This window comes from Equus caballus, chromosome 13 (genome assembly GCF_041296265.1).
Source record: "Equus caballus isolate H_3958 breed thoroughbred chromosome 13, TB-T2T, whole genome shotgun sequence".
NCBI lineage: Eukaryota > Metazoa > Chordata > Mammalia > Perissodactyla > Equidae > Equus > Equus caballus.
Window position 1 is genome coordinate 31,274,231 of NC_091696.1, and position 27,859 is coordinate 31,302,089.

A 27,859-nucleotide genomic window follows, 5' to 3' on the forward strand; every position below is an offset into this window, starting at 1 on the left:
AGCTAAGGAAAGGATTCAGCAAGATTGCAGGGTACAAGGTGGATATACAAAAATTAGTCATATTTCTATACACTGGCCATGAACAATCTGAAAATGAAATTAAGAAAATTCCATTTACAATAGCATGAAAAAGACTAAAATACTTAGGAATAAATCTAACAAAAGAAGTGCAAAACTTATATTCTCCAAACTACAAAACATTATTGAAAGAAATTAAGGAAGATCTAACAAAATGGAAAGACACCCCATATTTATGGATTGGAAAATTTAATATTGTTAAGATGGCAGTACTCCCCAAATTGATCTGCAGATTCAATGCAACCACTATCAAAATTCCAACTGGCTTTTCTGCAGAAATTGACAAGTTGATCCTAAAATTCCTATGGAAATGCAAGGGACCCAGAAAAGCCAAAACCATCTTAAAAATGAAAAGCAAAGCTTGAGAACTCACACTTCCCAATTTTAAAACTTACTACAAAGCTACAGTAATCAAAATGATGTGGTACTGGTGTAAGGATGGATATACAGATCAATGGAATAGAGTAGAGAGTCCAGAAATAAACTCTCACATTTACAGTTAATTAATTTTTGACAAGGGTGCCAAGACAATTCAATGGGGAAAGAGTAGTCTTTCAAGAAATGGAGCTGGGACAACTGGATATGCTCATGCAGAAGAATGAAGACAGACCCCTTTTATACACCATACACAGAAATCACCTCTAACTGGATAAAATAGACCTAAAAGTAAGAGTTAAACTCATGAAACTCTTAGAAGAAAGAATAAGAGTAAATCTTCATGATCTTGGGTTAGGCAAAGCTTTCTTAGATACAACACAAAAACACAAGCAACAAAAGAGATGTGAGATAAAGTGGACATCATTAAAATTTAAAACTCTCGCACTTCAAAGGACACCATCAAGAAAGTGGAAAGCCTATCCACAGAAAATATTTGCAAATCAGGTATCTGATAAGATACTTGTATGCAGAATATATAAAGAACCCTTACAACTCAATAATCAAAAGACAAACAATCCAACTGAAAATGGGCAAAGGATCTGAACAGACATTTCTCCAAAGATGATATGCAAATGGCCAATAAGCACATGAAAACATGTTCAGCATCATTAGTCGTTAGGGAAATGCAAATCAAAACCACAATGAGATACTACTTCCCACCTGCAAGGATGCCTATAATAAAAAACAGACAGACAGTAACAAGTGTTGACAAAGATGTGGAGAAATTGGAACCCTCAAACATTGCTGGTAGGAATGTAAAATGGTGCAGCTCCTTCGGTAATCAGTCTAGCTGTTCCCAAAAGGTTAAACATAGTGTTATCATACAACCCAGCGTTTCCACTGCTAGATATATACCCAAGAGAAATGAAAACTTGTTTACACAAAAACTTGTACGTGAATGTTCGTAAATAGTCAAAGTGGAAACAAACCCAAATGTCCATCAACTGCTGAATGGATAAATAAAATGTGGCATATCCATACAATGGAATATTCTTCTGCAATAAAAAGAAACGAAGTGCCGATCAAGCTACAACATAGAAGAACCTTGAAAACATTATGCTAAGTGAAAGAAGCTGCTCACAAAGGACCACACGTTCTGTGACTCCATTTATAAGAAATGTCCAGAATAGGCAAATCTGTAGAGAAGGAAAATAGACGAGTGGTTGCCCAGTGCTGGGAGGATTGGGGGAAATGGGGATTGACTGCTAATAGGTATGGGGTTTCTTTTTGGGGTGATGAAAATGTTCTAAAATTGATTGTGGTGATGGTCACACAACCTTGAGAATATACTAAGAATACACTAAATTGTACGCTTTGAATGGATGAATTGTATGGTATGTGAATTATGTCTCAATAAAACTGTTAACGAAAAGGCAAATGCCTAGCACACAGATCTTAAGTGTTCTTGAGGAGCCCAGTTGGTGGTGGGAGGACGCTGACGGGAGAGCCAGGAGACCTGGCATTGCTGAGCTGACTCTCAGGCCCAGGGGACACAGAGCCCAGCACCCACCGTGCTTTCACGGGCCCACAAAAGTGTTTTAATTCCTTTTAAAATCAGAAGAAAAACAATAAACATTTAGGTAAAGAAAAATTTTAATATATAATAATATATTTTATCTTTTACTAATGCAGTTGTAAAATAGAACTTTTAACTTTTTTATTTAGGAAGGTATCCAAAAGGCAAAAGTGCCTACGGCCCACCAAAGTCTTAGTGTGGCCCTGGGTGCTGGTCTGAATTTGGCCATTAAAATTTTCCCTCTCCAGCTTTGAGAAAACAATACAACACTGAAGAAAGTTTAAAATAATTCATTCAAAATCCATCCATTTTAGCACACCACTTGTTCTCATTCTTTTAAATTCTCCCTTTTAGTGCTTGGCTGTCAACAAACATCTCTTTCAGCGGGTTATAATCTCAGTACTGTTAACTTGCTGTGTGGCTCTGGCTGGTCACTCAACAGTGCTGAGCCTTATTTTCTTCATCTGTAAAGGGAGGCAAGGGTCCTGCATCTCAGTGTGGAGGCTGGGGAGGAAGCAAGCATGATGGAACCACAGGAGTAGCATCCGTCCACCCCTGGCCTTGTGATTCTTTGGACGGGCTGGCGTTAATAAGAGAGGAGTCCACTCCTTTTTTTGCGGGGGAGAGGGGAATTTAGAAGAATTTATTTGTTTAATTTATTTTTTTATTGTGGTAACATTGGTTTATAACATTCTATAAATTTCAGGTGTACATCATTATATTTCGATTTCTGTGCACAGTGAGGAGTCTGCTCCTTAGCTTAGCCCTCAAGACCCTTCGGGATCCCGCCCTCACCTTCCTTCTCAGCCTCATCTCCCACCACGCCCCATGTCTGCCTGTGCGTTTACAGGGGGCCAGAGGGAAGTTCAGGAGCCCAAAGGGGCTTCAAGCGACCTTCTTAGAGAAGAAATTAGGAAGCTCCAAGAAGACACAAGAATTGACAATGCTGGAAGCTTCCAGATCTTTTTCACTCCCCAGCCCACATTGGTTCCATTTTAACCCAAAATCTGTCTCCTTGCTGGGATCAGCAGTAAAATCCTTAAATGAAGGATTGCAAGCTCACCCTAAATGTCATCGAGTCTAGTGTCTCGGGGACCAGCTGGGTGGTTTAAGTGAGGCTAGGAGTAAAGCAGCGGGCAGTGGTGGAGGCTGTGGCAAACTAGAGATCAATGTCCCATCTGAAGGGGGCAGCGCCTGCCTGGCCCCATCTGATTGTTGCTGTTTGAGGTTGTGGGCCCAGCATGGCCAGATCTTCTGATTCTTCAGGAGAAAGCCAGAAGTCTGGATTTGTCGGCAACATTTTCCCTATTTTTAGGATCCCATGTGGGCCAAACATAACGTGTTTGTGAGCGGGGGTCCAGTGTGTGCTCCCTTCATGAGAAACTCCTGGAGGCTGGGCCGGGTCTTGATCATCACTGCGTCTTGGGTGGCCGGCACAGTGCCCAGCATCAGGGAGACCCAGAGGAAAGACTGAAGAGCTCAAGTTTCTTATAGGCATAAGGATTGGGTGGAAGGCATTCGTTTGTTCATTCATCCATATACTCCTTCAAAAAATATTTATCGAGCACTCGGTATGTACCAGGCACTGTCCTAGGTGCTAGGGGTCCAGTGGGAAGAGAGATGGGGAGTGTTGCGGGGCATTTTAAATATTAAATAGATTAGTTAGGAAAGGTTCCCTGAGACGTTAACATTTGAGGAAAGTGATCAAGGAGAGGAAGGGTAACCTGTTCAGCTATCTGAGGGAAGAATTCTCTAGGCATAAGAAGTAGCATGTGCAAAGGCCCTGAAGCAGGAGTGTGTCCGGCATATTTAAGGATCAGCAAGGAGGCCAACGTGGCTGGAGTGGAGTGGGAGAGGGGGAAGCTAGTAGGAGATGAGGTCAGCGAGGTGATAGGGGGCAGATCACACAGGGCCTTGTAGGCCACAGTGAGGACTTAGGTGCTCACTCTTGGTGAATTGGGAACCATGGGAGGGTTCTGAGCAGAGAAGGGGCATAATCTGCCTTAGGTTATAAGAGGATCTTTCTGGCCACTGTGGAGACAGGGGCAGAAACAGGGAGACCCAAGCAGAGGCTACTGCAGCAATCCAGGTGGGAGACGGTGGTGGCTGGGACCGCTGGAGGCGGTCAGATTCTAGACAGGCTGTGAAGCTGGAGCCACAGACCAGACGTGGAGGTGTGAGAGAAAGAAATCAAGGACGGCGACAGATTTTGGAGCTGCCATTTACTAAGCTGCAGATGCATTGAGGACGTGCCCCTGCCCTCATGGGGCTTACAGCTTGTGGGCCATCTATCCAAGAATCACACACACAAAGGCAGAGTTATAAGGTGACTGGGCACCTCATAGGAGGAGGCCAAGGGGCCACGAAAGCTTATAATAGGGGGAAGTGTGTTCCCGGAAGGGGAACAGCACGTGTGAAGTCCTTGTGGTGAGAAGGAGCACGAGGAGTACAGGAGGGAAAGGGGGAGAAGGTGAGAGGAGGTGGAAGGTGAGAGGAGGGGGGAAGTCGGTGCAGGCAGGGGGTGTGCGTGGAGAGGCCGGCGGAGGCCAGTCCTGGGTTCACGTGAAGGGATTTGGACGTTATCCTTTGGGAGGGCATCAGAGGGATTTGAGCAGGAGTGCGCGTACTTGTGCGCGCGCGCGTTTGACGTGACAGAGCTGTGTTTTCCAAGTGTCCCTCCGGCTGCAGTGTGGAGCATGGGTTGGACAGAGGCCCGAGCGGAGGCCCGCGAGCCCGGGAGGGCTGTTGCCCTGGTCCTGGCCTGGTCCTGGCCTGGGCCGGGTGGAGGCCCTGCGGAGCCTCAGGACCGGGCGGGTCGGACCGGGCGGTGAGAGCGGAGGCGGCCCCCGGGCTGCTGTTGAGTCGCGTCCGCAGGCTCGCCCTGCGCGCTGCTGGGGACGCTGCTGTCCAGGGAGGGTGGAGCGACGCCGCTGGGGTTAGAGACGCCGGGTCGCGCCACGGGCCTCAAGGGAGGGGCAGAGGCGAAAGGCTAGGGCTCTCATTTCCTCTCTGAAACCCTTCTTTTCTTTTCAAAGGTGAAACATGTCGCAGCTTCATTGACCTGGCCCCGGCATCAGAGAAAGGTCAGTGTGGTCCCCGCTCGCCCTCTCCAGAGACACTTCCCCGCCCAGGTGGCATCCCGCGGCCCTGAGAGCGTCTGCTGCAGCGCCCTGGGAGCAGGCAGCCGGCAGCCTGGGCGCAGCTCCGAGTTTCCCCGCGTCCGCGAAGCGGGAGGGGCGGGTGGAAGAAGATGGGCTCGCCTTCCCCGCCCAGGGGACCGGGCCTGGGAGTCATCACCCTCCCGTTGCTTCCACTGCACGCTGGGACTCTGCTGGAGGGAGGATGCGTGTGTGGGAGTTGGGCTGAGGCAGGGCTAGCGTTGGGGGATTGCCTCCAGCTGTAGGATTTGACCTGGCGGGCGGAAAGCCAGGGGTCACGCCTCTGTCGTCTCACAGGCGTGGGGTGGTCCAGCCTGACTGCACGCTGCCGTGCACATCCCACTGGTATGCAGGGCCCAACGGCAGAGATTCGGAGCCGCCGGTGGTGCTCAGAGCTGGACAAGGCAGGAGCAGGATGATTCAGAGCAGGCCGCAGCTTGTGTAGGGGGCACTGCAGTCAGGATTAGGTTTAGCTGCAAGTAATAGTGACCCCAGATAACTGGCTTCAGCGGAGAAATTTACTTCTCTCCCTTATAAAAGTTTGAAAGTAGGCATCCAGAGTGGCTGTGCTCCATGAAGTCCTCAGGATCCAGGCCCCTGCTGTCCCTTTTCTATCATCCTTCTGACCTTTGTCCTCATGGTTTAAGAGCGCCAGCTGTCACGTCTGCATTCTAGGCAGCAGGACAGAAGAAGGGCAAAGAAGAAAGGGGAAAGCTTGTATGTCACTTCTAAGCTTCTCAGAAATTGCCCCACCAACGCCTGTTCATATCTCCTTGGCCAGAGCTTGGTCACAGGGCCACACTCGGCTGCAAGGGAGGCTGGCAAAGGTGTCTTTATCCTGGCACCTCTGTGCTCAGCTAAAAGTCAGGGGTTTTATTATCACGGAAAAACAGGAGAATGGCTACTGGAGGACGTGCTGCCATAGGGGCATGGCTGCCTCCCCACCCGCCTCCCCGCTGCCACCAAGAGCCACTGCCGAGAGAGAGCAGGTGGGCAGGTCTCTTCAGACAGCCTGGAAATGAGAGGAAGGCTATGCTCCTGAGAGTTGGGGTGGGGAAACTGAGGCAGAGGTCCACTCAATCTGTCCCACTATGGGGAGCCTTGGCGTGGCTCATGGGAAATTCTTGGTTCCAGGATGTGTAGCCACCCACGCCCCCTGCTGGTGGGGCCAAGTTGTGCAGCATCGGGAAGTTCAGGGACCTCCAGGGCCACCTCTCTGAGCCCTCCCAGGTGTTGGTGAGGGGAGGCGGGGAACATGGACCATGTGTCATGGAGGCTGGTGATGTTCCTGTCTCGCAGACACCGTCTCCTTGGAGAGCTCCAGCCGAGTGGCAGTTGGTGAGACCGAGGGGCACATGAAAGGAACCCACAGGGCCCAGGCCCAGGCAGAGGCCAGGCCCTTGCTGAGCAAGCTTTCAGGAGTGGGGCTGCCTCCTCTGTTTCCTCAGCGTCCCCATGGCTGGGTCCCTGGGGCCATGTGGCCATCCCTGAAGTCTTGGGCTGAGCAGCTCGGGTCACGGCTTCCAAACTGGGGTCTCAGGAGACACTAGGAATATTCCTGCGGAGAAATGGCTGCCCTGCATTGAGCGGCTGCTGTGTGCCAGGCACTGTGGCAAGCATTGTGCATGTATTAACCGAGAAACTTCCCCACAACCTCGTGAGGGAGGGGCTGTCATTCTCACCTGACTTGGCGGATGAAGAAACTGAGGCTTAGAGACATTAAGCCACTGAAGTCTCACATGTCCTAAGGGGCGGAGCCATGCTCCTCTGTGCCCTGTGTTGTGCTGCATCTTAGAAGCCAGCACCTGGGGCAGCCCTCTGGGATGCACATCCCAGGACCCCCAAGGCCGTGCAGTTCCTGGGTCGACTCTGCTCCAAATCTGGCTTCCAGGAAGCAAGGGCCCATGTGTGTGCATTTGTACGTGTGTGTGTGTGAGTCTGGTTGAGGGTGAGTGTGTGCATGCATGAGCAGGCACTCCTGTGAGAGAGTGTGCATGTGTCTTGTGTGTACATGCGTGCATGCTGATGGGCGAGCATGTGTGAGCGTGGAGAAGTGTACACTTGTGCACAAGTGTGTATGCCTGTGTGCCCATGTGAGCAGATGTGTGTGTCCAAGTGTGAGCACACATGGATATGTGTGTGCAGTGTGCATGTGGACTTGTGTACACGTGTGTGTGTCCGTGTACAGTGCAGGTACGTTGTTCGTCCATCCTTCCAGGGGGCATCAGACCTTTACTCCTGCTGCTTTTCGTGACCGAGGGCCCAGAGAGTTCGCATCTTAGTTTTACTTGCTTCGTGCTCTTACTTTCAGGGCTTGGCGGCCACACCGAGGGCCTTCTGGCAGTGTGTATGAAACTGTTTATGCGGAGGCTGAGTTGGGGCTTTGCCGCCGAGTGGCAGAACGATTTGCCTGGCTTGCTGCCTCTCACATACTTGAGCACTCCCACTGGGCGGTGAAGTTTGGCTGTGGCAGCCCCCGTGGCCTCTCCCCGGACTTCCGGGCCTGGCCCTCCCAGGGTCACCTGCAGGGTGTGGTGCTCACGGATCCATCCATTTGCTCACTGGGGCCTCACACACTGACTGTCTGTTTCACAGATGAGGAGCCCGAGCTGCAGAGAAGAGTGACTTCTTCAGGGCCCCACAGGAGTCTGGGGCCGATGTTAGGGCCAAGGTGCGCTCTCCCCCAAAGAACACGCTTCTCCTTGATTCTCACCTTTGCCTTGGCTCCCTCTGTGACTTCCCTCCTGGTCTGCAAAATATGATAGTAATCATGACACTGACACTAAGTGGCCTTCATGCAGTGCTTACCATGTGCCAGGCGCTGTTCTGAGAACTTTACACACACATTGGCTCATTTAATCCCCACTTTACAGATGAGGAAACTGAGGCACAGAGAGTTAATTGATTTGCCCAAGCTCACACAGTTAGGACACTGGGATTTGAACCTGAGCAGTTTGACTCTTAAATACCTGGTTCTTCTGCTGAAAAGCTAGGTCTCTGAGATGCTGTGTGTGTGTGTGTGGTTGAGGGTCAGTGTGTGTATGCGTGAGCAAGTGCTGCTGTGAGAGTGTATTCATGTGTGTTTCATGCTTACACGCCGATGGGGCAAGCCCATGTGAGTGTGGGGCGTGTCCACGTGTGCACATGTGAGGGTGTGTGTGCAGGGCCTAGATGTGTGTCTGAGTGTGAGCATGCATGGCTGTGTGTGCGAGTGTGAGCATGCGTGTGGGCTGGGTGATAGCCTTCCCCCTTTGCCGAGACAGCTGAGCTGAGTTCAGGCTTCCTCAGGCTGGTGCTTCCTTTCATAACCTCCTTCCACCCGGCAAACCGCAGACACGCTTTCAAGGTCCTTCTCAAATGGCACCCCCTCTTTGCCATTTTTTCCAATACCCTCCTGCCCCGTGCTCCCCGACCCTCTCCCTGGAAAAATATTTGTCTGTCATCAGTGTTCTTACCACGGCAGGCATTTTTCTTCATTTGCCTGACCATTCTAGTTCCGTGTTCCACAGGGGAAATAGCTCTTCATTTTACGCTAGCCTAAGCCACATCCATTTTTCATCAGGATTCCTGCCACAATCTTTTAACTGGTTACCTCCTTCCATTTTTGTGCCCTGATTCACTTGTATTCAGAATGATCTTTTTAAAGCATAAAACATCTCATGTGACTCCCTGTTTAAAACCTGCCCTTGGCTCCCAGTACACTCAGAGTAAAAGTCAGTGTCCTCATTGCGGTCTGCAAGGTCTGTGGGGTCTGGCCCTGCACCTCCAGGATCTCATCTCCTGCAGCCTCCCCTCCCTCGCCACACTCCAGCTCTCCAAATTTTGTACTGTTCCTCGAGTCAGCCAAGCTAGTGTGGGCCTCAGGGCCTTTGCACTTGCTGCTCCCTGCTCCTGGGACACTGTTCTCTCAGCTCTCTGCACAGCTGGTCGCTTCTCATCTTTCAGGTTTCAGTTCAAGTGTCACATCCTCACAGGGAAGACTTCCCCGAACATCCCCTGTAGCACATCTCTTCCTCCTGCCAAGTCCCTCTCTCCTTTCATTGTTTACTTGTCTTCAGATCACTTATTACCACCTGAAATGTAGTCCGTGCCTTTTTGACTAATAGCGGACTCCCCCAACAGACTGTCGGCTCTATGGGGGCAGGAGTCTGGTCTTGTTTGTGACTCATGGTATGCCTAGTGCCCAGAGCAGTGCCTGGCACCGATGGCTGCTCCATGAGACCTGTGGAATGAAGGAAGAATCGCAGTGATTTTTAATAGTGTACATGTTGTTACAAGAAGGGTAATAATGCCTAAATGTATAAATAGAAATGAAAGTCTCTTATAAGCCCACCCTTAGCTATTCACTAGTAATGGTTTGGTTTATCAGTCCTTGAAGATAGATAGATAGATGGATAGATAGATAGATAGACAGACAGATACACACATACATATATACTTATATATATAATCACAGATTGCTTTTCACGTCAGTACGTAGAGCTCACCCTCATCTTTTGAAACAACTGTATAATATTCCATCACAAAGAGACAATTTATTTAGCCAAGCCCTACAGCTGGACATTCCGATTATGCCCCACTGTACTTTGAGCATCCTGAATGATAGTGAATAAAAGTCACCTGTACACATATCTTTCTCCCTCACAAGACTGAGGCCCTCTGAGGGTAGCAGTGCTTTCTTATTTGCCCCTGGGCCTCCAGGGCCCAGCCCCGCACTGGAGCACCACTGGCAGAGCAGAGTAACAAAGGTCTGCACGGCAGGCCGTGGGAGGCAAAGGAGGGGGAATGAATTAAAGATGCCTGAGCAGTTTATGGAGATGAAATGTGCAAATGCAGATAAACAGCAATGTCTGCATGTTGGGAACTTGACACCGAAAATGCAGAGGACAAGCTTCTCGTGCTTGCCCGTTGTCCTCCTCAAGGCTTTCCTTGTCTCTCAAAATCTCGGTCTCCTATTCACTGGGGCAAAATTTTCCTCCCAAATAATCGTGACCAACTGGAGAATCTTCAAGCCTGCTGTATTGGTCAGCAGTAGCCACCAAATGCTATGTAACCAGCCATCCCAAAACTCAGTGGCATTCAGCGTTTATTTTTTGCTTGCATCCAAGAGTGGTCTGGTTATTTCTCTATAAGTGACCAAAATATCTGGGTGAGGTAACAAACATTCATTCCCTCAGCAGACGCTGATGGAGCAGCCTGTGTGTGCCAACACTTCCCACGGGCCTGCCAATCCCACAGTCAGCTCCTGAGCGGCAGCTCTGTGCCACGCTCTGGACAGGCCTGGGGGGGGCAGAGAGGAATGAGGCGAAAGGCTCTGCCCCGCAGGAGAGGAGAGAGCTCAGTAAACAGCCGTCAGATGTCGTGCAAGGACTCCAGCCAAGAAATAAAGACCCAGCCTCTGCTGGAAAAGGCTGGAGGACATGGTGGCTCCAGCCTAGGTCGCTGCAGAGAGCCTTGAGGATGCTCTGGTGTTCCTCCCTTTGTTATAGTCACAGGACTCCCCAGTAAAGATCTGTCCCGTCGTTTGTCAAGGTGTGACATGGTGAGATGTTCCTAAACCCCAGGTTGTGTTCGTTCTGGGGGCCAGGTCGAGGGGACAGAGACGCAAGACGGCTAACTGCACAAGCACATTTAAAACCTTTGCTTGCATCACTTCCACTAACGTTTCATTGACCAAAGCCAATGGGAGCTGACCCTCCCAGGTAGACGGGTTCTTACTGTGAATGAATGAAGAATGAATGAATGAATGAATGAGTTGAGCCTCTCATGATGCACATTTGCCATCAAGGCTGCACCAGTAACCTCCTAACTGCCCTTCTCAAAGCCCATCCACACACACAGTGGAATACTATACAGCAACGAGAACGGACAGATGCCAGCTGCTCGCAGCAACGTGGATGTTAAGCAAAATAAGCCAGTTCCAAAAGGATATGTACTCTATGATTCCATTTATGGAAAACAGGCAGAACGAATCTTTCCTGTTAGAAGCCAGGGCAGTGGCGGCCTTGAAGAACAGGCGTGACTGAGAGGGCGCGTGCCGAGGGCTCTGGCAGCTGGCGATGTTCCGTCTCTTAATCTGGGCTGTTACACAGATGTGTTCCATTTGTGAAAGTTCATCAGGCCGCACAGTTGTGATCGTGCACTTCTCTGTATGCATGTGACCCTCCAATAAAAAGTAAAACAGAAACTCCCCACACTGAATTCTAAGTTATCTTTCTAAAATGAAAATCCAGCGAGATCAGGCTCCTGCTTAAAACCCTTTCCTGGCTCCCAAACGTACAGAGGACATTTTGACATGGCGTTCCTGGCCCTCAGTGATCTAGTGCTTGTCTGCCTTTTTCATTCTACCTCCTACAGTCCCTGACATGGAACTTGTGCTCCAGCCCTGCCTCCCTCCCTGCATACATTTCCCCCAAACTCACCTTCATCTTTCGTGCCTCTGTGCCTTTGCATATACTGTTCTCTCTGCCTGACTTGCCTTTACCACCTCTTGTTTGCCTTGAAAACTTCTATGCATCCTTCAAAACTCAGCTGGGACATGACCTCTTCTGGAAAGCCACCCCTGAACCCCAGCGGTACCCACAGTGACTGGTCCTATTAGCACCCATCGCACTGCAGGGAGGTCATCTCCTCCACCAACTGGACAGTCCCCGAGGACAGGAACTGGATCTTGTCCTTCCTGTGGCTCCTGTGCCCCAGATGGGGTTGGCACACTGCAAGAATTTAGTAAAGGTTTGTTGAAGGAAGGAAGGAAGGAAGAGGGGCCATGCTATAGACACTGGGTGGCCCATTTGGGTTTGGAAATCTGGATCCTGACTCCGGAAGCCAAAGTCTCCTCTGACCCACCGGGCTGAGCCGTGTTTTAAGTCATCCCTGCTCCCTGGCCCTGTTTCCCAGCCAGCTGGATTTCCGGCAGCCGCTAGTGGGCAATTTTTGTGAGACAATCTCCAGAGCTCATAGGTTTTGCTCGTTGAATATTTCAGGGATGTGTAGCAATGTGGCGGCTGCGCGGCCACAATCCTGAGCCTTTGTGAGTCATGTCTCACTTCAGCTCCTGTAATAGTCTCTTGTTGGCTCCCTCAACCTCTCTGTTCTCCGTCTGAAATCGATGGACAATTCTGCTGCTCACTTAATTTACTTAGTGAATTTTATTGATTTATGTCATAGAACTGAAACGTGCATAGATCAGAACAGGCTGAGCGGGGAAGGGAGAGGGGACCCAGCTTCCACAGCTGCCCAAACTCTTGACATCGGAGCTGCAAACGGGTCAGCCTGCTGGCTGCGCCCCGAACGTGCAGGGTGGCCGGCGCCTCCTTGTGCCTGCGCATCAATTCCGGGCGATCTGTTCACCCCTGGCTGCCTAGGGAACTCTCCAGCAACGCTCATGAGCCAACCCGAAGGTCCTGCCTCTGCAAAGTCCTCCCTCAGCCCCAGACTGCCAGTCGCTCCTGCTCCATCCTCCCAAGTCAGCAAGTACACGCCTGCGGTCCAGGGCTGACAAGATGGAGTCTGATTCTTTCATCCCAGTGCGACAGACACTTCAGGACTGAGAGAGGCAGGAGCCTGGCCACAGTGGTTCATGCGTCCATTGTTCCCCTCACCTGCCATTCCCAGACAACAGCATGATGATAATTCTTGCAGCCCTCTGGCCGAGCGTGGGAATCATCAATTGTCTGAATGGCCCTGGTCCATCTGCGGAGGCCAGACACGGGGGAAGAGTCAATCTGTGAATCAGGGGCCCAGACTGGGTGGACAGAGGGCTGTGGAGGAATGATGACAGTCTGGTAAGGCTGCGTGGAGGGGGGCCATGTGGGGAGGGTCGTGAAGGATGAGTGGCATTCCTTCTAGTGTTTAATGGGCACCAGGGGAGGTCATTTCTGGTAGAAAGGATGGCATGTGCAAAAGAGTGAGACCAGTGTCCTCAGTGCTGGGCACATGGCAAGTGTGTGGCAGATGTTTGCTGAATGACTGAAGAGTGGAAGGAAGGTAGAGCCCAGAGAGGTGAAGTACCTTGCTCAAAGTCACACAGCAAGTTTAGGTTAGAGTCAGGCTCACTCTCCAGGCTCCTGAGGTCTTTTAAGCAGCACCCTGCCCACCTTGCCATCTCCACCCAACCTTTCTTGTCCCATTCTTCCTTCCCACCCAGCCCTCCAGCCTCATTTTCCCCAGCATCATACACCGTCCTCCACTGCCCTCCTTCTAAAGTGATGGTTCTGCCGCTTTCTGCTCTGAAATTCTGGATTCCTCTCATTACGAGCTCCTTTTAAAGGTGACTGAATCCCTCTGCCTGGTGGAGGACTGCTCCTGGAGATCACAGCATCTAGTAATTGCTTGAGTTGCTCTAATTCCAATTATTCACGATTATCTTTCCAGGTAATTGGGTGTGGGTAGTCGCCTTCTCTCTCTCTCAGAGAGCGGCATATTGACCCCGAATGGTGGCCAGCTTTCATGTTTCATAATTGGAAACAGTCTCTCCATGGTGAGAAGACTCTGTTAAGTGTGAACAGTGGTAATTTAAATTTCTAAATGACTCTGTGCTCTTATCATACTTTGGTGTGAAAATTACCTCGGACGCTTAAATCTAGCCCTTCGCCCGTCTGAACGGAGGTTTCAGCGGTGTTGGGGACGTAGGGCTTGCTGAGCTGCATAGGGCCTGAGGAATTTGAGGGATGGCTCCTTTCCACATCTCAGGACAGTCTTCCCATGGGCTGGTTCCTCCTGGACCTCTCCCTGGAGTGGGATTTGCCTTGAAGACCCTTCCATTTGGCCCAGGCCCTGCGTTCACAAAGAGCCTTCCCTTTAGACCTATGATGATTCCTTCAAATGAAGTTAGACATAGAGTTACAAATCAGGGTCACCACGTACAGTTGTGCAGGTTACTCACTGTGCAACTCTGGGGGTCATAATTCATACTGTGGTCTATGTGACTGGCATAGGGTTGGGCGGTACAGATCCGGGACAACTGTATGTGGGGACCAGGGATACACAGACATAGATGCATAGACAGGGTTAAAAGAAGACAACACTCATCATACAAGTCTATACCGGCACCTCATTGCTGAACCACACTGCCTGCGATGAGCTGGGAATTCGTAACCCTATTTGTCATGTTTCCTTCTTTTAATTGATATGATTTCATTGGTATAATTTACAAACAGTGAAATGCACAGGTTTTAAATGTCTAGTTCAATGAGTTTTGAGAAATGCATACGTCCATGTAACCCATACCTCTGTCAAGATATAGAAGCAGGGCCAGTTTCCCGGCCATGTGCCCTGCATGGTCACCTAGGGTCCCGTGCATGGAAGGGTCCTACGTCTTGTTTAACGCTCTGTCACTGTCTTGAAATTCTTAATACTTTTTTATAAGGGGCCCTGCATTTTCATTTTGCACTGCCTCCCCATCTGGGCTGTGTCCTGCACCCCTCCCCATAACATTATTCACTTACTATTTCTCTTTACATTTGATTCACTTAGAAAGTCTCATTATTTTAGCCTCACCCTGAGCGATGATATGTGTCAATTCGTGGTTTTAGTATGCTGGGTTATTTTATCCAAGATGCTTTAAAATAAGTGATAATAATACTAATACCAAAAACTTATTTCTGTTTTGCCAACATGCCAGACCCAGCCGACCCCCTAACAACCTGATGAGGTTTGTGCCGTTGTTCCACTGTGTCAGAGATGGGGAGACTGAGGCCCAGAGAGGTTAAGTCATCTTGCCCAAGACCACAGGGGTGGTGAGTGGCGGAACTGGTTGGAATGCGGGCAGGTGGGTTGCAGAATCCTTGTGCTTCATCATTCCACTGATTGCCTTGAAATGAGCTGCTGGAATAGCAAAGAGGCCAACAGCACCGCGGCTGGGGACGGGCTGAAATCTAGCAAAGGAGAGGACATAGTGGGCATTAGCCAGGCGGGCTGGGAGGAAGGGCCATCATCCATGTGGGATGACACTTGTGACTCTCCACGGCCCTCGTGCCTCACGCACCTTCCTCTGCTTCCCTCTTGTTCCACTTCCAGTTCCAAGATCGGAGTCCAACCCTCACGCACAGACCGTCAGGCTGGAAGGGCTCAGAGATAAGAAAACTGCTCCATTTTGCAGATAAGAAAACTGAGGCCCCAAGAAAAATCTCTTGGTGGCTGCCATGGACTGAGTAGAGTGAGTGTGCCTACTGCATACCAGTCCCTAAGGAATGGGGTCCCTGCCCTGGGCAGCCTCCCCCAGCCCAGCCCTGGCAGTATTGAGCACCTGCTGCATACTAGTCCCTGCATACTAGGCACCTTATCCCATTGAATCCTCTCAACAGCCCCCAAGGAGGTAGGATCATCATCCCCTTTTCCAAGTCGGGAAGCTGAGGCTCCGGCAGGTTAAGAAACTTGCTGCGGGTCCAGGCTATGGCAGAGCTGGGGTCCCACACAGAACTCTGAGTGCTGTGTTAAGGCAGAGCATGGGCTCTGGATTCCCGTCCCGACTCTGCCTTGCTGGCTGTGGGACCTCAGGCACGCCACTCATCCTCCTCACGACGCACTGTCTTCATCTGTGAAATGGGGACAACAGCATCCACTTCGTGAGATTCTTCTAGCTCCAATGAAGTAACCCGCGTGAGGGGCTGGCACAGGGTCTGGCTCACTCACCACCAGCTTGAATATTCCATTTGATCCCCCATCCCCTCAGGGTGGCCCTGCCAGCGAGAAAGGCAATTTGGAGAGTGACTCACTTTGTATGTGTGTACTCGAGTACATTCAACGAGCCTTCATGGAATAGCGCACAGCATCCCATTCACTGCTGGGCGCTTCCACGCGCCTTTTTCATTTAATTCTTTTGACAGCTCTCTGGAGTAGGTGCTATTATCTCTGGTTTACACCCAAGGAAACAGACTCAGCAGTTGAGCTGCTTGCCTGGGGTCACACAGCAAAATGACGTACCCCATCAGTCCCGCTCTCTCTGCCCCACCGCGCGGGTCTTTCCCCCCTGCCTGCTGCCTCCTGGCCTCTCCCGCTTCTCAGGCCCGGGGAGCTCTGTGGTCGGTGCTGCTGCGCGTTCTGACCCGGTCAGGCGGCCCCAGCGGCTCCCAGCTGTCGGGGGCTTCCTAGAGCAGAGGGGGCGGCAGCTGAGGGGCCCCACCCCCTCTGCTCCTCACGGCCCATCTGCTGGCTCCTGCAGCCTCATCCTTTGCAGCCATCTGCCGGGCTCCCTGGCGGCTCTGCACCGTCTGGGATGTAACACAGAATCCCCAGACAGGCCGCCTTTAGCCTGTGCGAGGAGCAGAGGGGCTCCCGCCCTGAGGCCGCCCGTGCCTCGAAGCCGCCAGGAACTGCGAACTCCAGCGAGGCCCTTTCAGAAGGCACGTTCCCAGGGCGGGAGCCCCGTCCAGTCCCGCGTGCTGCCCAGGAGCAGCCCCGCAGGCCTGGCGCGGGCCCGGGAGCCTGCCCGCCCGCCTCCCCGCCTTCCTTCGCTTCGCTTCGCTAACGCCCGAAATTTCCCTTTGAGTCTACGAAGTCCTGCGTTTCTCGGCCCCTGCTGGTCTGCAGAAGCCCCGGCCTCTCGGGCCTCTGACTCCCAGCACGCGTTTGGCTCGCTGCCCAGCGGCCGCCGCGGACCGGCGGGCGGGGGGCAGGGGGGCCGGGGGGGTGGGGCGGGGTGCTGCTCCGGGCGGATGGGAGGCAGGGTGGGCCGGGCGGGGGCGCAGCGCCGGTGTGCCTGCCCCGCTCCGGTGGCGAGGGCGGAGGCCGCTGATTTACTAGTTTTAAAATGTTTCGATCTTTTTGGTAACAGCCTTATTGAGATGTGATTACTTAGCATACAATTTGCCCACTTTAGGTGTGCAGTTGTTAGTATATTCACAGAGTTGTGCAACCATCACCACTATCAATTGTACAACATTTTCGTCGCCCTGAAGAGAAACCCTATTTCCTTTAGCCTTCACCCCTCAATCCTACATCCCCCACAGACCTAGGCAACCACCAATCTCCTTTCTCTCTCTGTATGTAGATTTACCAATTCTGGACACGTGTAAACGGAATCATGTAATATGAGACTTGTGACTGGCTTCTTTCACTTAGCATAATGTTTGCTAGGTTCATCCACATTGTAGCATTTATCAGTACTTCATTTCTTTTTATTGCCAAATAATATTTCATTGTACAGATATACCACATTATGTTAATCTACTCATTATTTTTTATCTGTTAATTCTTTTTTTTGTTTTTAACCCAGGGCAAGCCACTCCATATTCCTTCCTTCCTTTGTAAATTGACACCTGAGCTAACATCTGTTGCCAATCTTTTTTTTTCCTTTTTCTTCTTCTCCCCAAAGCCCCCCATTACATAGTTGTATATTCTGATTGTATATTCTTTTCAAAATTGGGAAATGTAGTACAATTCAGAAAAGTACATTAAATATATAGCTTAACAAATTATGGTAAAGCAAAAACTTTATTACCACTGAGATCAAGAAAGAGGTCATTGACAGCCCCCCGTGTGCCCCTTCCTGAGCACTGAGAACTCCAGTCCCCAAAGGAGAGTAATCACTGCCTTGCTCAAGTGGACAGCAGGGGCTGGCAAAACAGGGCCCACCACCTGTCTTTGTAAATAAAGTTTTATTGGAACACGGACACACCCATTCCCTTATGTATGTCCACGGCTGCTTTCATGCTCCAACAGCAGAGTCAGTGCTTGTGACAGAGACGGTATGGCCCACAAAATGTAAGATATTTCCTCCCTGGCTCTTTACAGAAAGGGTTAGCCGATTCTGCTTCATAGTTTACCAAGTATGCAAACCTAAATATGATAGATATGGTTGTTTTTGAAGCTTCTCCATAAACGTGATCATTTGGTGTCCTTTTCTGTGTCTGGCTTTGTTCAACATTGTGTTGCACACTGTCTTAGTCTGTTTGGACTGTTCTAACAGAATACCACAGAGTGGGTGGCTTGTAAACAACAGAAATATATTTCTTACAGTTCCAGAAGTCAAGGTGCTGGCAGATTTGGCATCTGGCGAGAGCCCGCTTCCTGGTTTATAGACAACCATCTTCCTGCTGTGTCCTCACAGGGCAAAAGGGATGAGGGAGCTCTCTGGGGTCTCCTCTATAAGGGCACTAATCCCACTCATGAGGGCTCCATCTTCATGACCTGATCACCTCCCAAGTGCCCCCCGCCCAATACGTTCATAGTGGGAGTTAGAATTTCAACATATGAATTTGGGGGTGGGGGGGAGACACAAACATTCCGTTTATAACAATCCTGTAGCCATAGTTTGTTTATTTTCATTGCTGTGTAATATCTCGTTGTATGACTATACCACTTTCTATTTGTTCATTCTACTTTAAGTGAATATTTGGGTCATTTTCAGTTTTTATTATGAAAAATTCTGCTGGTTCTTTTTTTTTTAAAGATTTTATTTTTCCTTTTTCCCCCCAAAAGCCCCCCAGTACATAGTTGTATATTCTAGTTGTAGGTGCCTCTGGTTGTGGCATGTGGGACGCCGCCTCAGTATGGCTTGATGAGTGGTGCCGTGTCCGTGCCCAGGATCCGAACCGGCGAAACCCTCTGCTGGTTCTTCAAGTGTGGTCCCCAGACCAGCAGCATCTGCATCACCTGGGAGCTTGTTGGAAATGTGAATTCTCAGGCCCACCCTAGACCTCCTGGACAAGAAACTCTGGGTCTGGGGCCTGCAGTCTGTGTGTGACAGGCCCTCTGGGTGAGCCTCCAGTTTGAGCCACTGCCCTCATGTTCACCTACATGTGGAATTGCTGGGTCACCTTTGTGTATCTTCAGTTTTACCAAGTAAAGCCATCTCATTTTCCCAAGTGGGGTGTCAGTTTACACCCCTACTAATGGGGTATGAGCATTCCCCTCGCTCCAATCTTGACAATACTTAGTGTTATCAGGTTTAAACATTTAGCCAAACTGATGGATGAGAAATGGTATCTCGTGATGGCTTTCAGTCTGCATTTCCCTGATTACTAATGGGGTTGAGTATTTTCTCATGTTTATGGCTGTTTGGATTTTCTCTTGCATGAAGTGCCTGTTCATGCCCTTTGCCTGTGTTTCTATTAGATTGTTGGTCTTTTTCTTATGGATTTATAAGAGCGTTTTTCGGGAAAATATTAAAGATTGGCACCTGAGCTAACAACTGTTGCCAATGTTCTTTTTTTTTCCTGCTTTTTTTCTCCCCAAATCCTCCCAATACATAGTTGTATATTTTAGTTGTGGGTCCTTCTAGTGGTGGCGTGTGGGACGCCGCTTCAGTGTGGCCTGATGAGCGGTGCCATGTCCGCACCCAGGATCCGAACCAGCGAAACTCCGGGCTGCCGAAGTGGAGCTTGCGAACTTAACCACTCGGCCACGGGGCCAACCCCTTTTGAAAATATTATAATCCTTTGTTGCTTATAGGTATTGCAAATTCCTTTTCTGACTCTGTGGCTTGCCTTTTCACAGACATCTTTTGATGAACAGATGTTCTTGATTTTTTAAATTGTGGAAAAATATACATAATGTAAAATTTACCATTTTAACTATTTTTAAGTGTACAGGTCAGTGGCATTAAGTACAGTCACATTATTGTGCAACCATCACCACCATCCATCTCCATAATTTTTCATCTTCCCAAACTGAAACTCTGTGCCCGTTAAACACTAATTCCGCATTCCCTCTCCCCCTGGCTCCTGGAAACCACCATTTTTCCTTCTCTATGAATTTGTCTACTCTAGGTACCTCATTTAAGTGAGATCATGCAATATTTGCCCTATGTGTCTGCCTTATTTCACTTAGCTTAATGTCTTCAAGGTTCATCCATGTTGTCGCATGTGTCAGAAACAAAATGTTTTGGTATGGTCTGGTATATATATCCCATTTTGTTTATCCATCTGGCGATGGACATTTGGGTTGTTTCTGACTTTTGGCTATCGTGAATAATAGTGCTATGAACATTGGTATACAAATATCCATTCAAGTCCTTGCTTTCCTTTCTTTTGGGTATATACCCAGAAATGGAATTGCTGGATCAGGTGGTAATTCTATGTTTAATTTCTTGAGGAACCACCATGCCGTTTTCCATAGCAGGTGCACCGTTTTACATTCACAATGCACAAGGGTTCCAATTTCTCTACACCCCCACCAACACTTGTTATTTTCTTTTTTGTGGTGAGGAAGATTGGCCCTGAGCTAACATCTGTGCCAATCTTCCTCTATTTTGTATGTGCAACACTGCCACAGCATGGCTTGATGAGTGGTGCATAGGTCTGCACCTGGGATCCAAACCTTTGAAACCTGGGTCACTGAAGTGGAGCACACAAACTCAAGCACTATACCACTGGGCCAGCCCCAACACTTGTTATTTTCTGTTTTGATAATAGCCATCCTAATGGGTGTGAGGTGGTATCTCACTTTGGTTTTGATTTGTATTTCCCTAATGACTGGTGATGTTGAGCATCTTCGTGTGCTTTTAGGCCATTTGTATATCTTCTCTGGAGAAATATCTATTCAAATCCTTTGCCCATTTTTGAATTGGGTTGTTTGTGTTTTGTTGTTGAGTTATAGGAGTTCTTTATATATTCTGGATATCATACTTTATCAGATATATGATATGCAAACTATCAGATATACGATATGCAAACATTTTCTCCCATTTCGTGGTGGCCTTTTCTCTCTGTTGATAGTATCCTTTAATGCACAAAAGCTTCCAGTTTTGGTGAAGTCCAATTTATTTGTCTTTTCTTTTGTTGTCTGTGCTTTTGGTGTCATATCTAAGAGATCACTGCCAAATCCAGTGTTGTGAAGTTTCCCCTTATGCTTTCTTCTAAGAGCGTGAGCACACCCAGAACTTACTCACCTGTCCATCTATCCATCCATCCATCCACCCACCCATCTAATCAACACTTGTTGAGCTCCTATTATGTGTCAGACACTGGGGATACGTGTGTTGATCTGTGCAGGTGCTACTGGGTCCTTCTTGATGTGACCTCAAAGCCTCATGAGCTCTGCTGACTCTCCAGCAGTAACTACACTACTTTTGCCCTCATGAAAAACACTCCAGGGCTGTTCCAGGCCCATTTCTCTGGAAACCCCTTGCCAACATTCATTTGTTCCTGCACTGTGCTGAGTGGAGGACAACCTTGGAGTCTCATTACTCTCCTTGTCTCTCCTTAAGATCGGATGATTGTCTCTGCTTCAAGATTTCTGAAAGTCTGTTATTCTCTCCATTACAGGACGGCTCGTGGGGAGGTGGGGGAGGGAGAGGGTGCAGGGGCCCGCTTCAGTGATCCACTCAGCATCTCTGCTTTCTTTACTTCCCCCATGTTAGTAAGACTAGCTGCTGAAACAAAGACCCTTGTAAATCTTAGTCACTTTCCATGAGGAAACTTGGTTTTCTGCCACATGAAGTCCAGAGCAGGTGTCCCTGCGGCACGCCCCCTTCCACATGTTCATCCAGAGATCCAGCTCCTTCCTTTGCCAGGCTCTGGAGTCTTCTCCATGTCGCCAGGTCGGGAAGGAGAGAGAGTAGAGGATGATGTGGGAGGTCCTATGGGCGGGGCTTGGAAGCAGCTCACTTCATTTCCACCCACAGTCCTTTGGCTGGACCTGTCACTCGGCTGCATTCAACTACAAGGGAAATGTAGTTTAACCATGTGCCCGCAAGGAAAAAGAAATGGGCCTTAAAGACACCTGAAAGTCTCTCTCATAGGCTCTGACTTCCCTTTCCCCCGTCCCCCAGCCCGGGGAGCTTTATGACGCCCGGAGTGCGGGGGAGAGGAGAGGTAGCCAGGGGGTCCTCTCTTTTAAATATATTATTTACAGTAAAAACTGTGGCTTTTGAACTTAAAAGTCCAGACCTTTGCAACTCAAAGCCTGTTCTCGCGGCCTGAGTGTAGCCGCTCTTTGCACCGCACCACCCCTCCCCTGCGGCAACGAAAGAGGGTGGGCAGGGCGGGGAAGGGCAGGGGTTCCGGAAGGCTGCAGGAAGCTCAGCTTACCTCTCCCAATACTAACCCCCACCGTTAGCCCAAGAATCCGCCGGTGCCTGCGCCCTTGTTCACAGTTTCCGGTTTCTTGCTCTTTTTGAAACCGGATCGCCCCGACCTGCTTTCAGGTGCTGGCTCCTCCCTGGTCCCCAGGGTTCCCCGGTGCTCACCAACAAAGGGCGCGCCGGCCCACGTGGAGGGCCCGGCTCGCTGTGGCCGTTCCCCGGGAGGGAGCGGGTTCAGAAAGGCAGGGCCTCGCCTCCATTTGGACTTGGGGTCTGCCTCGCCGTGCGCACGCTTCCCTTTTCGCTTTAAAGGATCCTCTTTCTTGCCACGGAAGTCGGAATCACAGCAGAATTTGGGGGGTTCTTCTCACTCCCTGTCACGCTTTTGGCATCGCACCGCTGGCTCCGAGCAGCCCACTGGTCCCTGCGTTGTTAATCTTGTTTGAATAGAACTTGGGGGCCCTGGTGGCGGCGCTCTCCCATCCCGACACGACCCTGAGCCGTTGCCGCTCACGATGCCCATCCTGAGTGCAGCCTGCACAGCCGCGGAGGTCTCCTTCTCCACTCGGACGTCTGCCCGGTCCCTGCCAAGACTCCAGCAGGTGCTGAAGCACGCTGGCCTCAGGGAGGCCTTTGGGGAGCTTAGCATTTTGGACTCCTGGGAAGTCAATGGTCATCCTGTGTGAGCCTCTGCCCTCTCGTGAGACCATCTTCCTTGTTGACCGGAGGTCTGCAAAAGGGCACTGGTTCACCCCTACATCATTCCCCTAGTGAGGCAGACCAGGCATGGACTAGGAGAGCGCTGCCTAAGGCCTTGGCACCATGGCTGGACTGGGGACTGGTGGGGATTTTTAGAGAAGAAGAAAGATGGACTACAAGGGCCAGAAGTCCGCTCAGACTAGCTTGGGGGAACAGCCCCACTGGGCCAGGTGAGAAGTATCGGAAGACCAGAACTTAGAAAGGAGAAGGGGACTGACCAGGAGTCTTACCTCTATTCCTCTGCACATCTGCTTCTTCTTTTCTTGTGGTGATCCCTACAGTGACCGTAGCTCCGTTGTAGTCTACCCACCCTCCCGCTAAATCTCTAGGTCCCACTCGCAAAACCCCGACGAGAGAGAATCTGATTGGTTCAGCTTGGAGCTGGAAACAAGTCAGGTCCAATGAGCTGGGGCAGGGGGCGGGATCACACAGTACAGCCCCAGCGCTGTGGTCTCTTTAGAAGGGGGTGGGGTAAGGGAGGCAATGATTGGCAGAGCTACTGTGGCTGGGGGATGGGAAGTGAACCATTGTTTCTTAAGAGAAAGGAGGACTTTGAGCCAGAGGAACCCATAATCTGGGTTTAAATCCTGGCTCTGATTTGCAAGCCAGGTGACCTTACTGGCTCTGAGCCTCAGTTCTCTCGTTTATAAAGTGGGCCAGATCATCCCTCAGGAAGGGTTCCGTGAATATTAGCACCTCCTCTTCCTTCGAGGGGGTGGGGTTGATCCCCTGGGTCCTGGAATCGAGGGGTCTTAGATTATAATGCAGTGTGGCTCTCAGAGCCAGACCTGACCGTGCATGGGGTAGGGGTCAGGTTATCATGCAGGGGTCATGAACAGTATCATCTCAATGCATCTTGCAGGCTGAGTGATCGAGGTAGGGAAAGACATTCCAAGTGGAAGGAACAGCATGTACAAATTTGAGGAGAATGGATACCCGTGGCGTGTTCTGTCTGCAGCAGCTAATGGCTCTAGCTGAGCTGGGAGGAGCCAGGCTGGAGGAGTCAGCAAGGCTAGGTCGCAACAAGCCTCAAATGTAATGTCAAAAACCTTGGTCTGTATCCTGGATGGACACGGGGATAAGCTACAGGATGGGCGGTGGTATGGTCTGATCTGAACTCTGAAAACTGGTTAATGGCTACCTCCAGGCAGAGGAGTGGCAGCGGTTGGAAGCAGCAGCCACCAGAACCCTGGGAGAGCTTGCAGACGGCCCTAGAGGCAGGACTGCTTCATATCTGTCTCCCGGGTGTGGCTGAGAGCCTGGCACTGAGTTAGTGCTCAGCTGAGATTTTGACCACGTGTCCTACAAACTCAGAGAGGGAAGAGCCTGAAGACAGAACCCGTATTGTAGACTCCAGTTGGCACTGGAAATAAAAAGCCAGTAGAGCCCCCGGTGCTGACTCTGAGGGTGTCCTCTCCCCCATCAGTGTGTGATGAGCTGGGGTGGGTGGGACCAGGCTGCTTTCAGGGCCTGGGGACCTGTGGGCAGGACCTTTCCCAGCAGCCTTCAGGCTGCCCCTCCCAGGCCAGGGGGGTGTTGTTTGCTGATGGGAATGGGGTGTCTTCCTGTGCTCTGTTTGCATCAACGCTTCCCAGAATGGGCGTCTTCCCAGCTTCAGATCTCACCTCCATGTCCTCTTCTCAGAGAAGCCTTCCCCTGCCATCCTGTCTAAAACAGACTCCCCTCTCTGATCACGTTGCGGTGCCACTTGTGCAAACCCCTGAAATGATCTCGTTGTGTGTATTTACTTGTTTTCTGTCTTGTTTTCCTAAGACCCTGAGCTCCACACGGGCACCGCCTTGCCTGCCTCATTTGGTGCCAAGTCTTAGCACAAGGCTGGCTCCGGCTGGTGCTCAGCAGACATCTGGGCTCTGATGCGGAGCCTCTGCCTGAGCCGGGCGCTGTGCGTAGACCATCTCACTGAATTCTCTCAACAGCCCCAGGATGTAGGGACTCTTTTTGTCCCCATTATACACGCGGAAAACTGAGGCTCAGAGAGGCTAGGCACATTACTCACACTCCCATACCAATGAAATAACAGCGTTGGGCTTCAACCCAGTGCTGGCTGGACTCCAGACCAGGGCTCTCTGGTGGTGCTGGTGCCATTTGCTCTGGGTTTTCTCCACTTCTGGTTTTCTTCCACTTCCTAGTTTCCTTGGAAATGAAATTCATGGCTCACTTCTTAACCCTTCCTTCCCTTTCTGCAGGGCTTTTCTCCCCGGGACGTTTATTTAGAACTACATGAGCTGGAGGGTAGCGAGAGGTGGAGTGGCCCTTGAAAATGTAACAGTGGTCTGGAAGCTTGTCCTGCCTCCTGGGCTGGGAGCTCCTTCTGCTCTGCTGCCTCCTTATTCCCCGTGGAGGTCTCATCCAAGTCCCTTTAGGCCTGAAGTTGACAAGTAATCAGGCTGAGATGGTGAGGAAGATTTAATTCCGTTCATCCCACCCTTCCTCCTCCCTGCGATTAGCCCAGTGGAAGTAGTCCGGGGCCAGGGTCAAGACGGGCTTCGCCTCCTGCGATCGCGCCAGTGGCCAGCACCGAGGGCACCTTGGACCTGTTTATGAAGCTCCTGAGACCTGTGAGTTCAGGGTGGCAAAGACCCCGCCCAGGCACTTGAGTTTTGCATTCCAACAAAGTAGTGTGAAATTTCCTGCCAGAAGGGAGGTTCTAGGGGTCCCAGGGTCAAAGAGGTCTTAGTCCTTGGTTCAACTAGTATTTATTGAGCACCAACTGTGGCCCTCCCCAGGACTATTCTAGGTCCTTGCCTTCATGGGCTTGTTTTTGGTGAAGCAGAAACTTAGAGGAAGAGAGTGAGCTGATCTTACTGCTCAGATCGAGGCAGTGACCATCAGTTGTCCATGCAGGTCTCCGACTGATTGATTAATTAATTTCTCTTTATCCCCCACTCCCCTCTCTCCTTTACTGGCAACCCTCAATTCTGTTTAAAGTATTTACATTTATACATGTTCTTACAAATTTGTCACTTTTTGCATACTTCAAATGTGTATAAATACACTGACTGTGTATCAGTCAGCTATTTCTGCAGTAGGCTGTATGACAACACCCCCAAACTCAGTGGCTTACAAAAACAAGCCTTATTTTTCTTGCTTGTGAGTGTGCGGATTGGGTGGGCTGACTGCTGTGGGCTGTGGGCTGACTGGGCTTGGTTCTGGGCTGTGGGTTGGGTTCAGGTCTGCCCTGTGTGTGTCCTGTCATTCTGGGGCCAGTGTCTACCCAGGGCACGTTTTCGTGGCAACGGCAGAAATGCAAGCGGGGTGGGAGAAATCTGTGATGCCTCTTAAGCCTCAGTGGGGGAATGGTACACGGTCGTTTCAGCCCATATTCCAGTGGACAAAGCAAGTGGCAGCCAGGCCCAGAGTGAGTAGGGTGGGGAAGTGTTTTTGCTGCAAGAGACAGGGGTGTGAATGTCTGCTGAGCGGCGACCCAGGCAATCACGTTGTGTGTCACAGATCTCACCCTGAGTTTCCATTAAGCACTACAAGTTTAAGATCCATCCATGTGGCTGGGTGCTCACCTCATCCAACACCTGCCTGAGGCTCTGTGCTGAGTGTCCCCCCATATGCTACTTATTCTCCTGGAGATGGATACCCAGATTGCTCCCCACTCCCTGTCACCCCAAACGATGCTATAAAGAACGTCCTCGGGCTTGTCCTCCTGAGGACCTGTGTGAGAATATCCTTGGGCTGTACACCCTGGAGCAGAATTGAGGGGTCATAGGGAAGGATGTCCTAATTTCCCAAGTTAACACCAGCCCCACAGGAGGGTCCCACAGCCCGCCTCCGGACAGCACTGGGCGTCACCCAGCTCCCTAGTGTTTGCCTGTCTAGTCAATAGAAAGCAGAAAGTCTTGTCTCATTGCCGTAATTTGCATTTCTCTGATTAGGAGTGTGTCTGAGTGTCTCTTCGAGTGCTCCTCAGGTTTGGGTTTCCGCTTCTGGAAACTGCCTCTTGACATCCTTCCTGCTGTGTGCTTTCTACCCAGAGAGAGGTCAGGGGGGCTGAGGGCTGGGGGCTGGGCTGGGGCCAGCAGAGTGGAGGCTGTCCGTTTGACCATGTGGGGCTGAGGTCAGAGCAGAGTGTCCATGTGGCTGAGTCCTAGTGGGCACAGGCAGGAGGTTGCAGCCACCAAGAAGTCCAGGCTCATCCGCTTGGTCCTGCCGTTCATTATTTAACCTTCACTAGCAGCTCCCAGACGGGAAACTTGCTGTCCCTTGATTGGCCCCACAAAGAACCCGAATGAGGAAGCAGATGTCAAATTATTTGCTGTATTATAAGTGACCTGGGAGCCGGCTGACAAGGCACCCCAATCTCTTCTTTCTCAGGTTGTTCCGGAAATCAAGAACACAGCATTTCTGAACCACGTCAATGGAGGACCTACTATGTACAAGGGGCCTCCTACACATCAGATTTTCAAGGATAATGATACCACCTTAGGGCTGATAATAGGAGCTACCTCCCGGGGTGCTTGTGAGGACTGAATCCATTCACTCAGTTAACAAAAACTGATTGAGCACCTACTGTGTGCTGGGGAAACAGCAGTGAATACAAGGGAAGCAGTCCTCGCTCCTGGCGCTCACATTTGAATGCGAGGACTCAGACAAAAGTGAATACGGAAGCCTGCAGAGCCCTTAGATGGTGTGAAGAGCTGAGATCATGGGAGGGCAGCGGAGGGAGGCTTCCCTGGGAAGGCGTCATTTGAGTAAGGACCACAGAGGGGAAGGGGGCCAGCCATGTGGGGTCAGTGGGACGTTACAGAAAAGCAATTCGAGCAGCTCCTGACAACTAGTAGACACTCTGTGAAACTGTAATAGTTTATACGTGAGGAAGTGGAGGTGTGGAAGGGTCATGTGACCTGCTTAAAGTCACAGGTGCAGGCTGGGACTGAGGTTTAAGGACACCCTCCCTCTCAGAAGCACGCCAGTCCC

General features: G+C 50.5%; 1 protein-coding gene and 1 long non-coding RNA gene across 4 annotated transcripts in view; one reads left to right on the forward strand and one right to left on the reverse strand.

Annotated features, from left to right (window-relative positions):
- GSG1L (GSG1 like) overlaps window positions 1-27,859 on the forward strand; it is a 219,235-nt gene that overhangs the window by 70,473 nt on the left and 120,903 nt on the right. For both annotated transcript variants that reach the window (XM_023616075.2, XM_023616076.2), the window contains exon 2: window positions 5,068-5,115. In XM_023616075.2, coding sequence (XP_023471843.1) covers window positions 5,068-5,115 — 48 coding nt within the window. The remainder of the gene's footprint in view (window positions 1-5,067; window positions 5,116-27,859) is intronic.
- On the reverse strand, window positions 20,874-23,250 carry LOC138916997 (uncharacterized). 2 transcript variants are annotated; one of them, XR_011424301.1, is made up of 3 exons: window positions 23,143-23,250; window positions 22,319-22,577; window positions 20,874-21,789 (listed from the first exon to the last, which is right to left on the reverse strand). It is a non-coding gene; the product is annotated as an uncharacterized lncRNA (long non-coding RNA). The 2 variants fall into 2 exon arrangements; XR_011424302.1 differs by having other exon boundaries at window positions 22,161-22,577; window positions 23,143-23,240.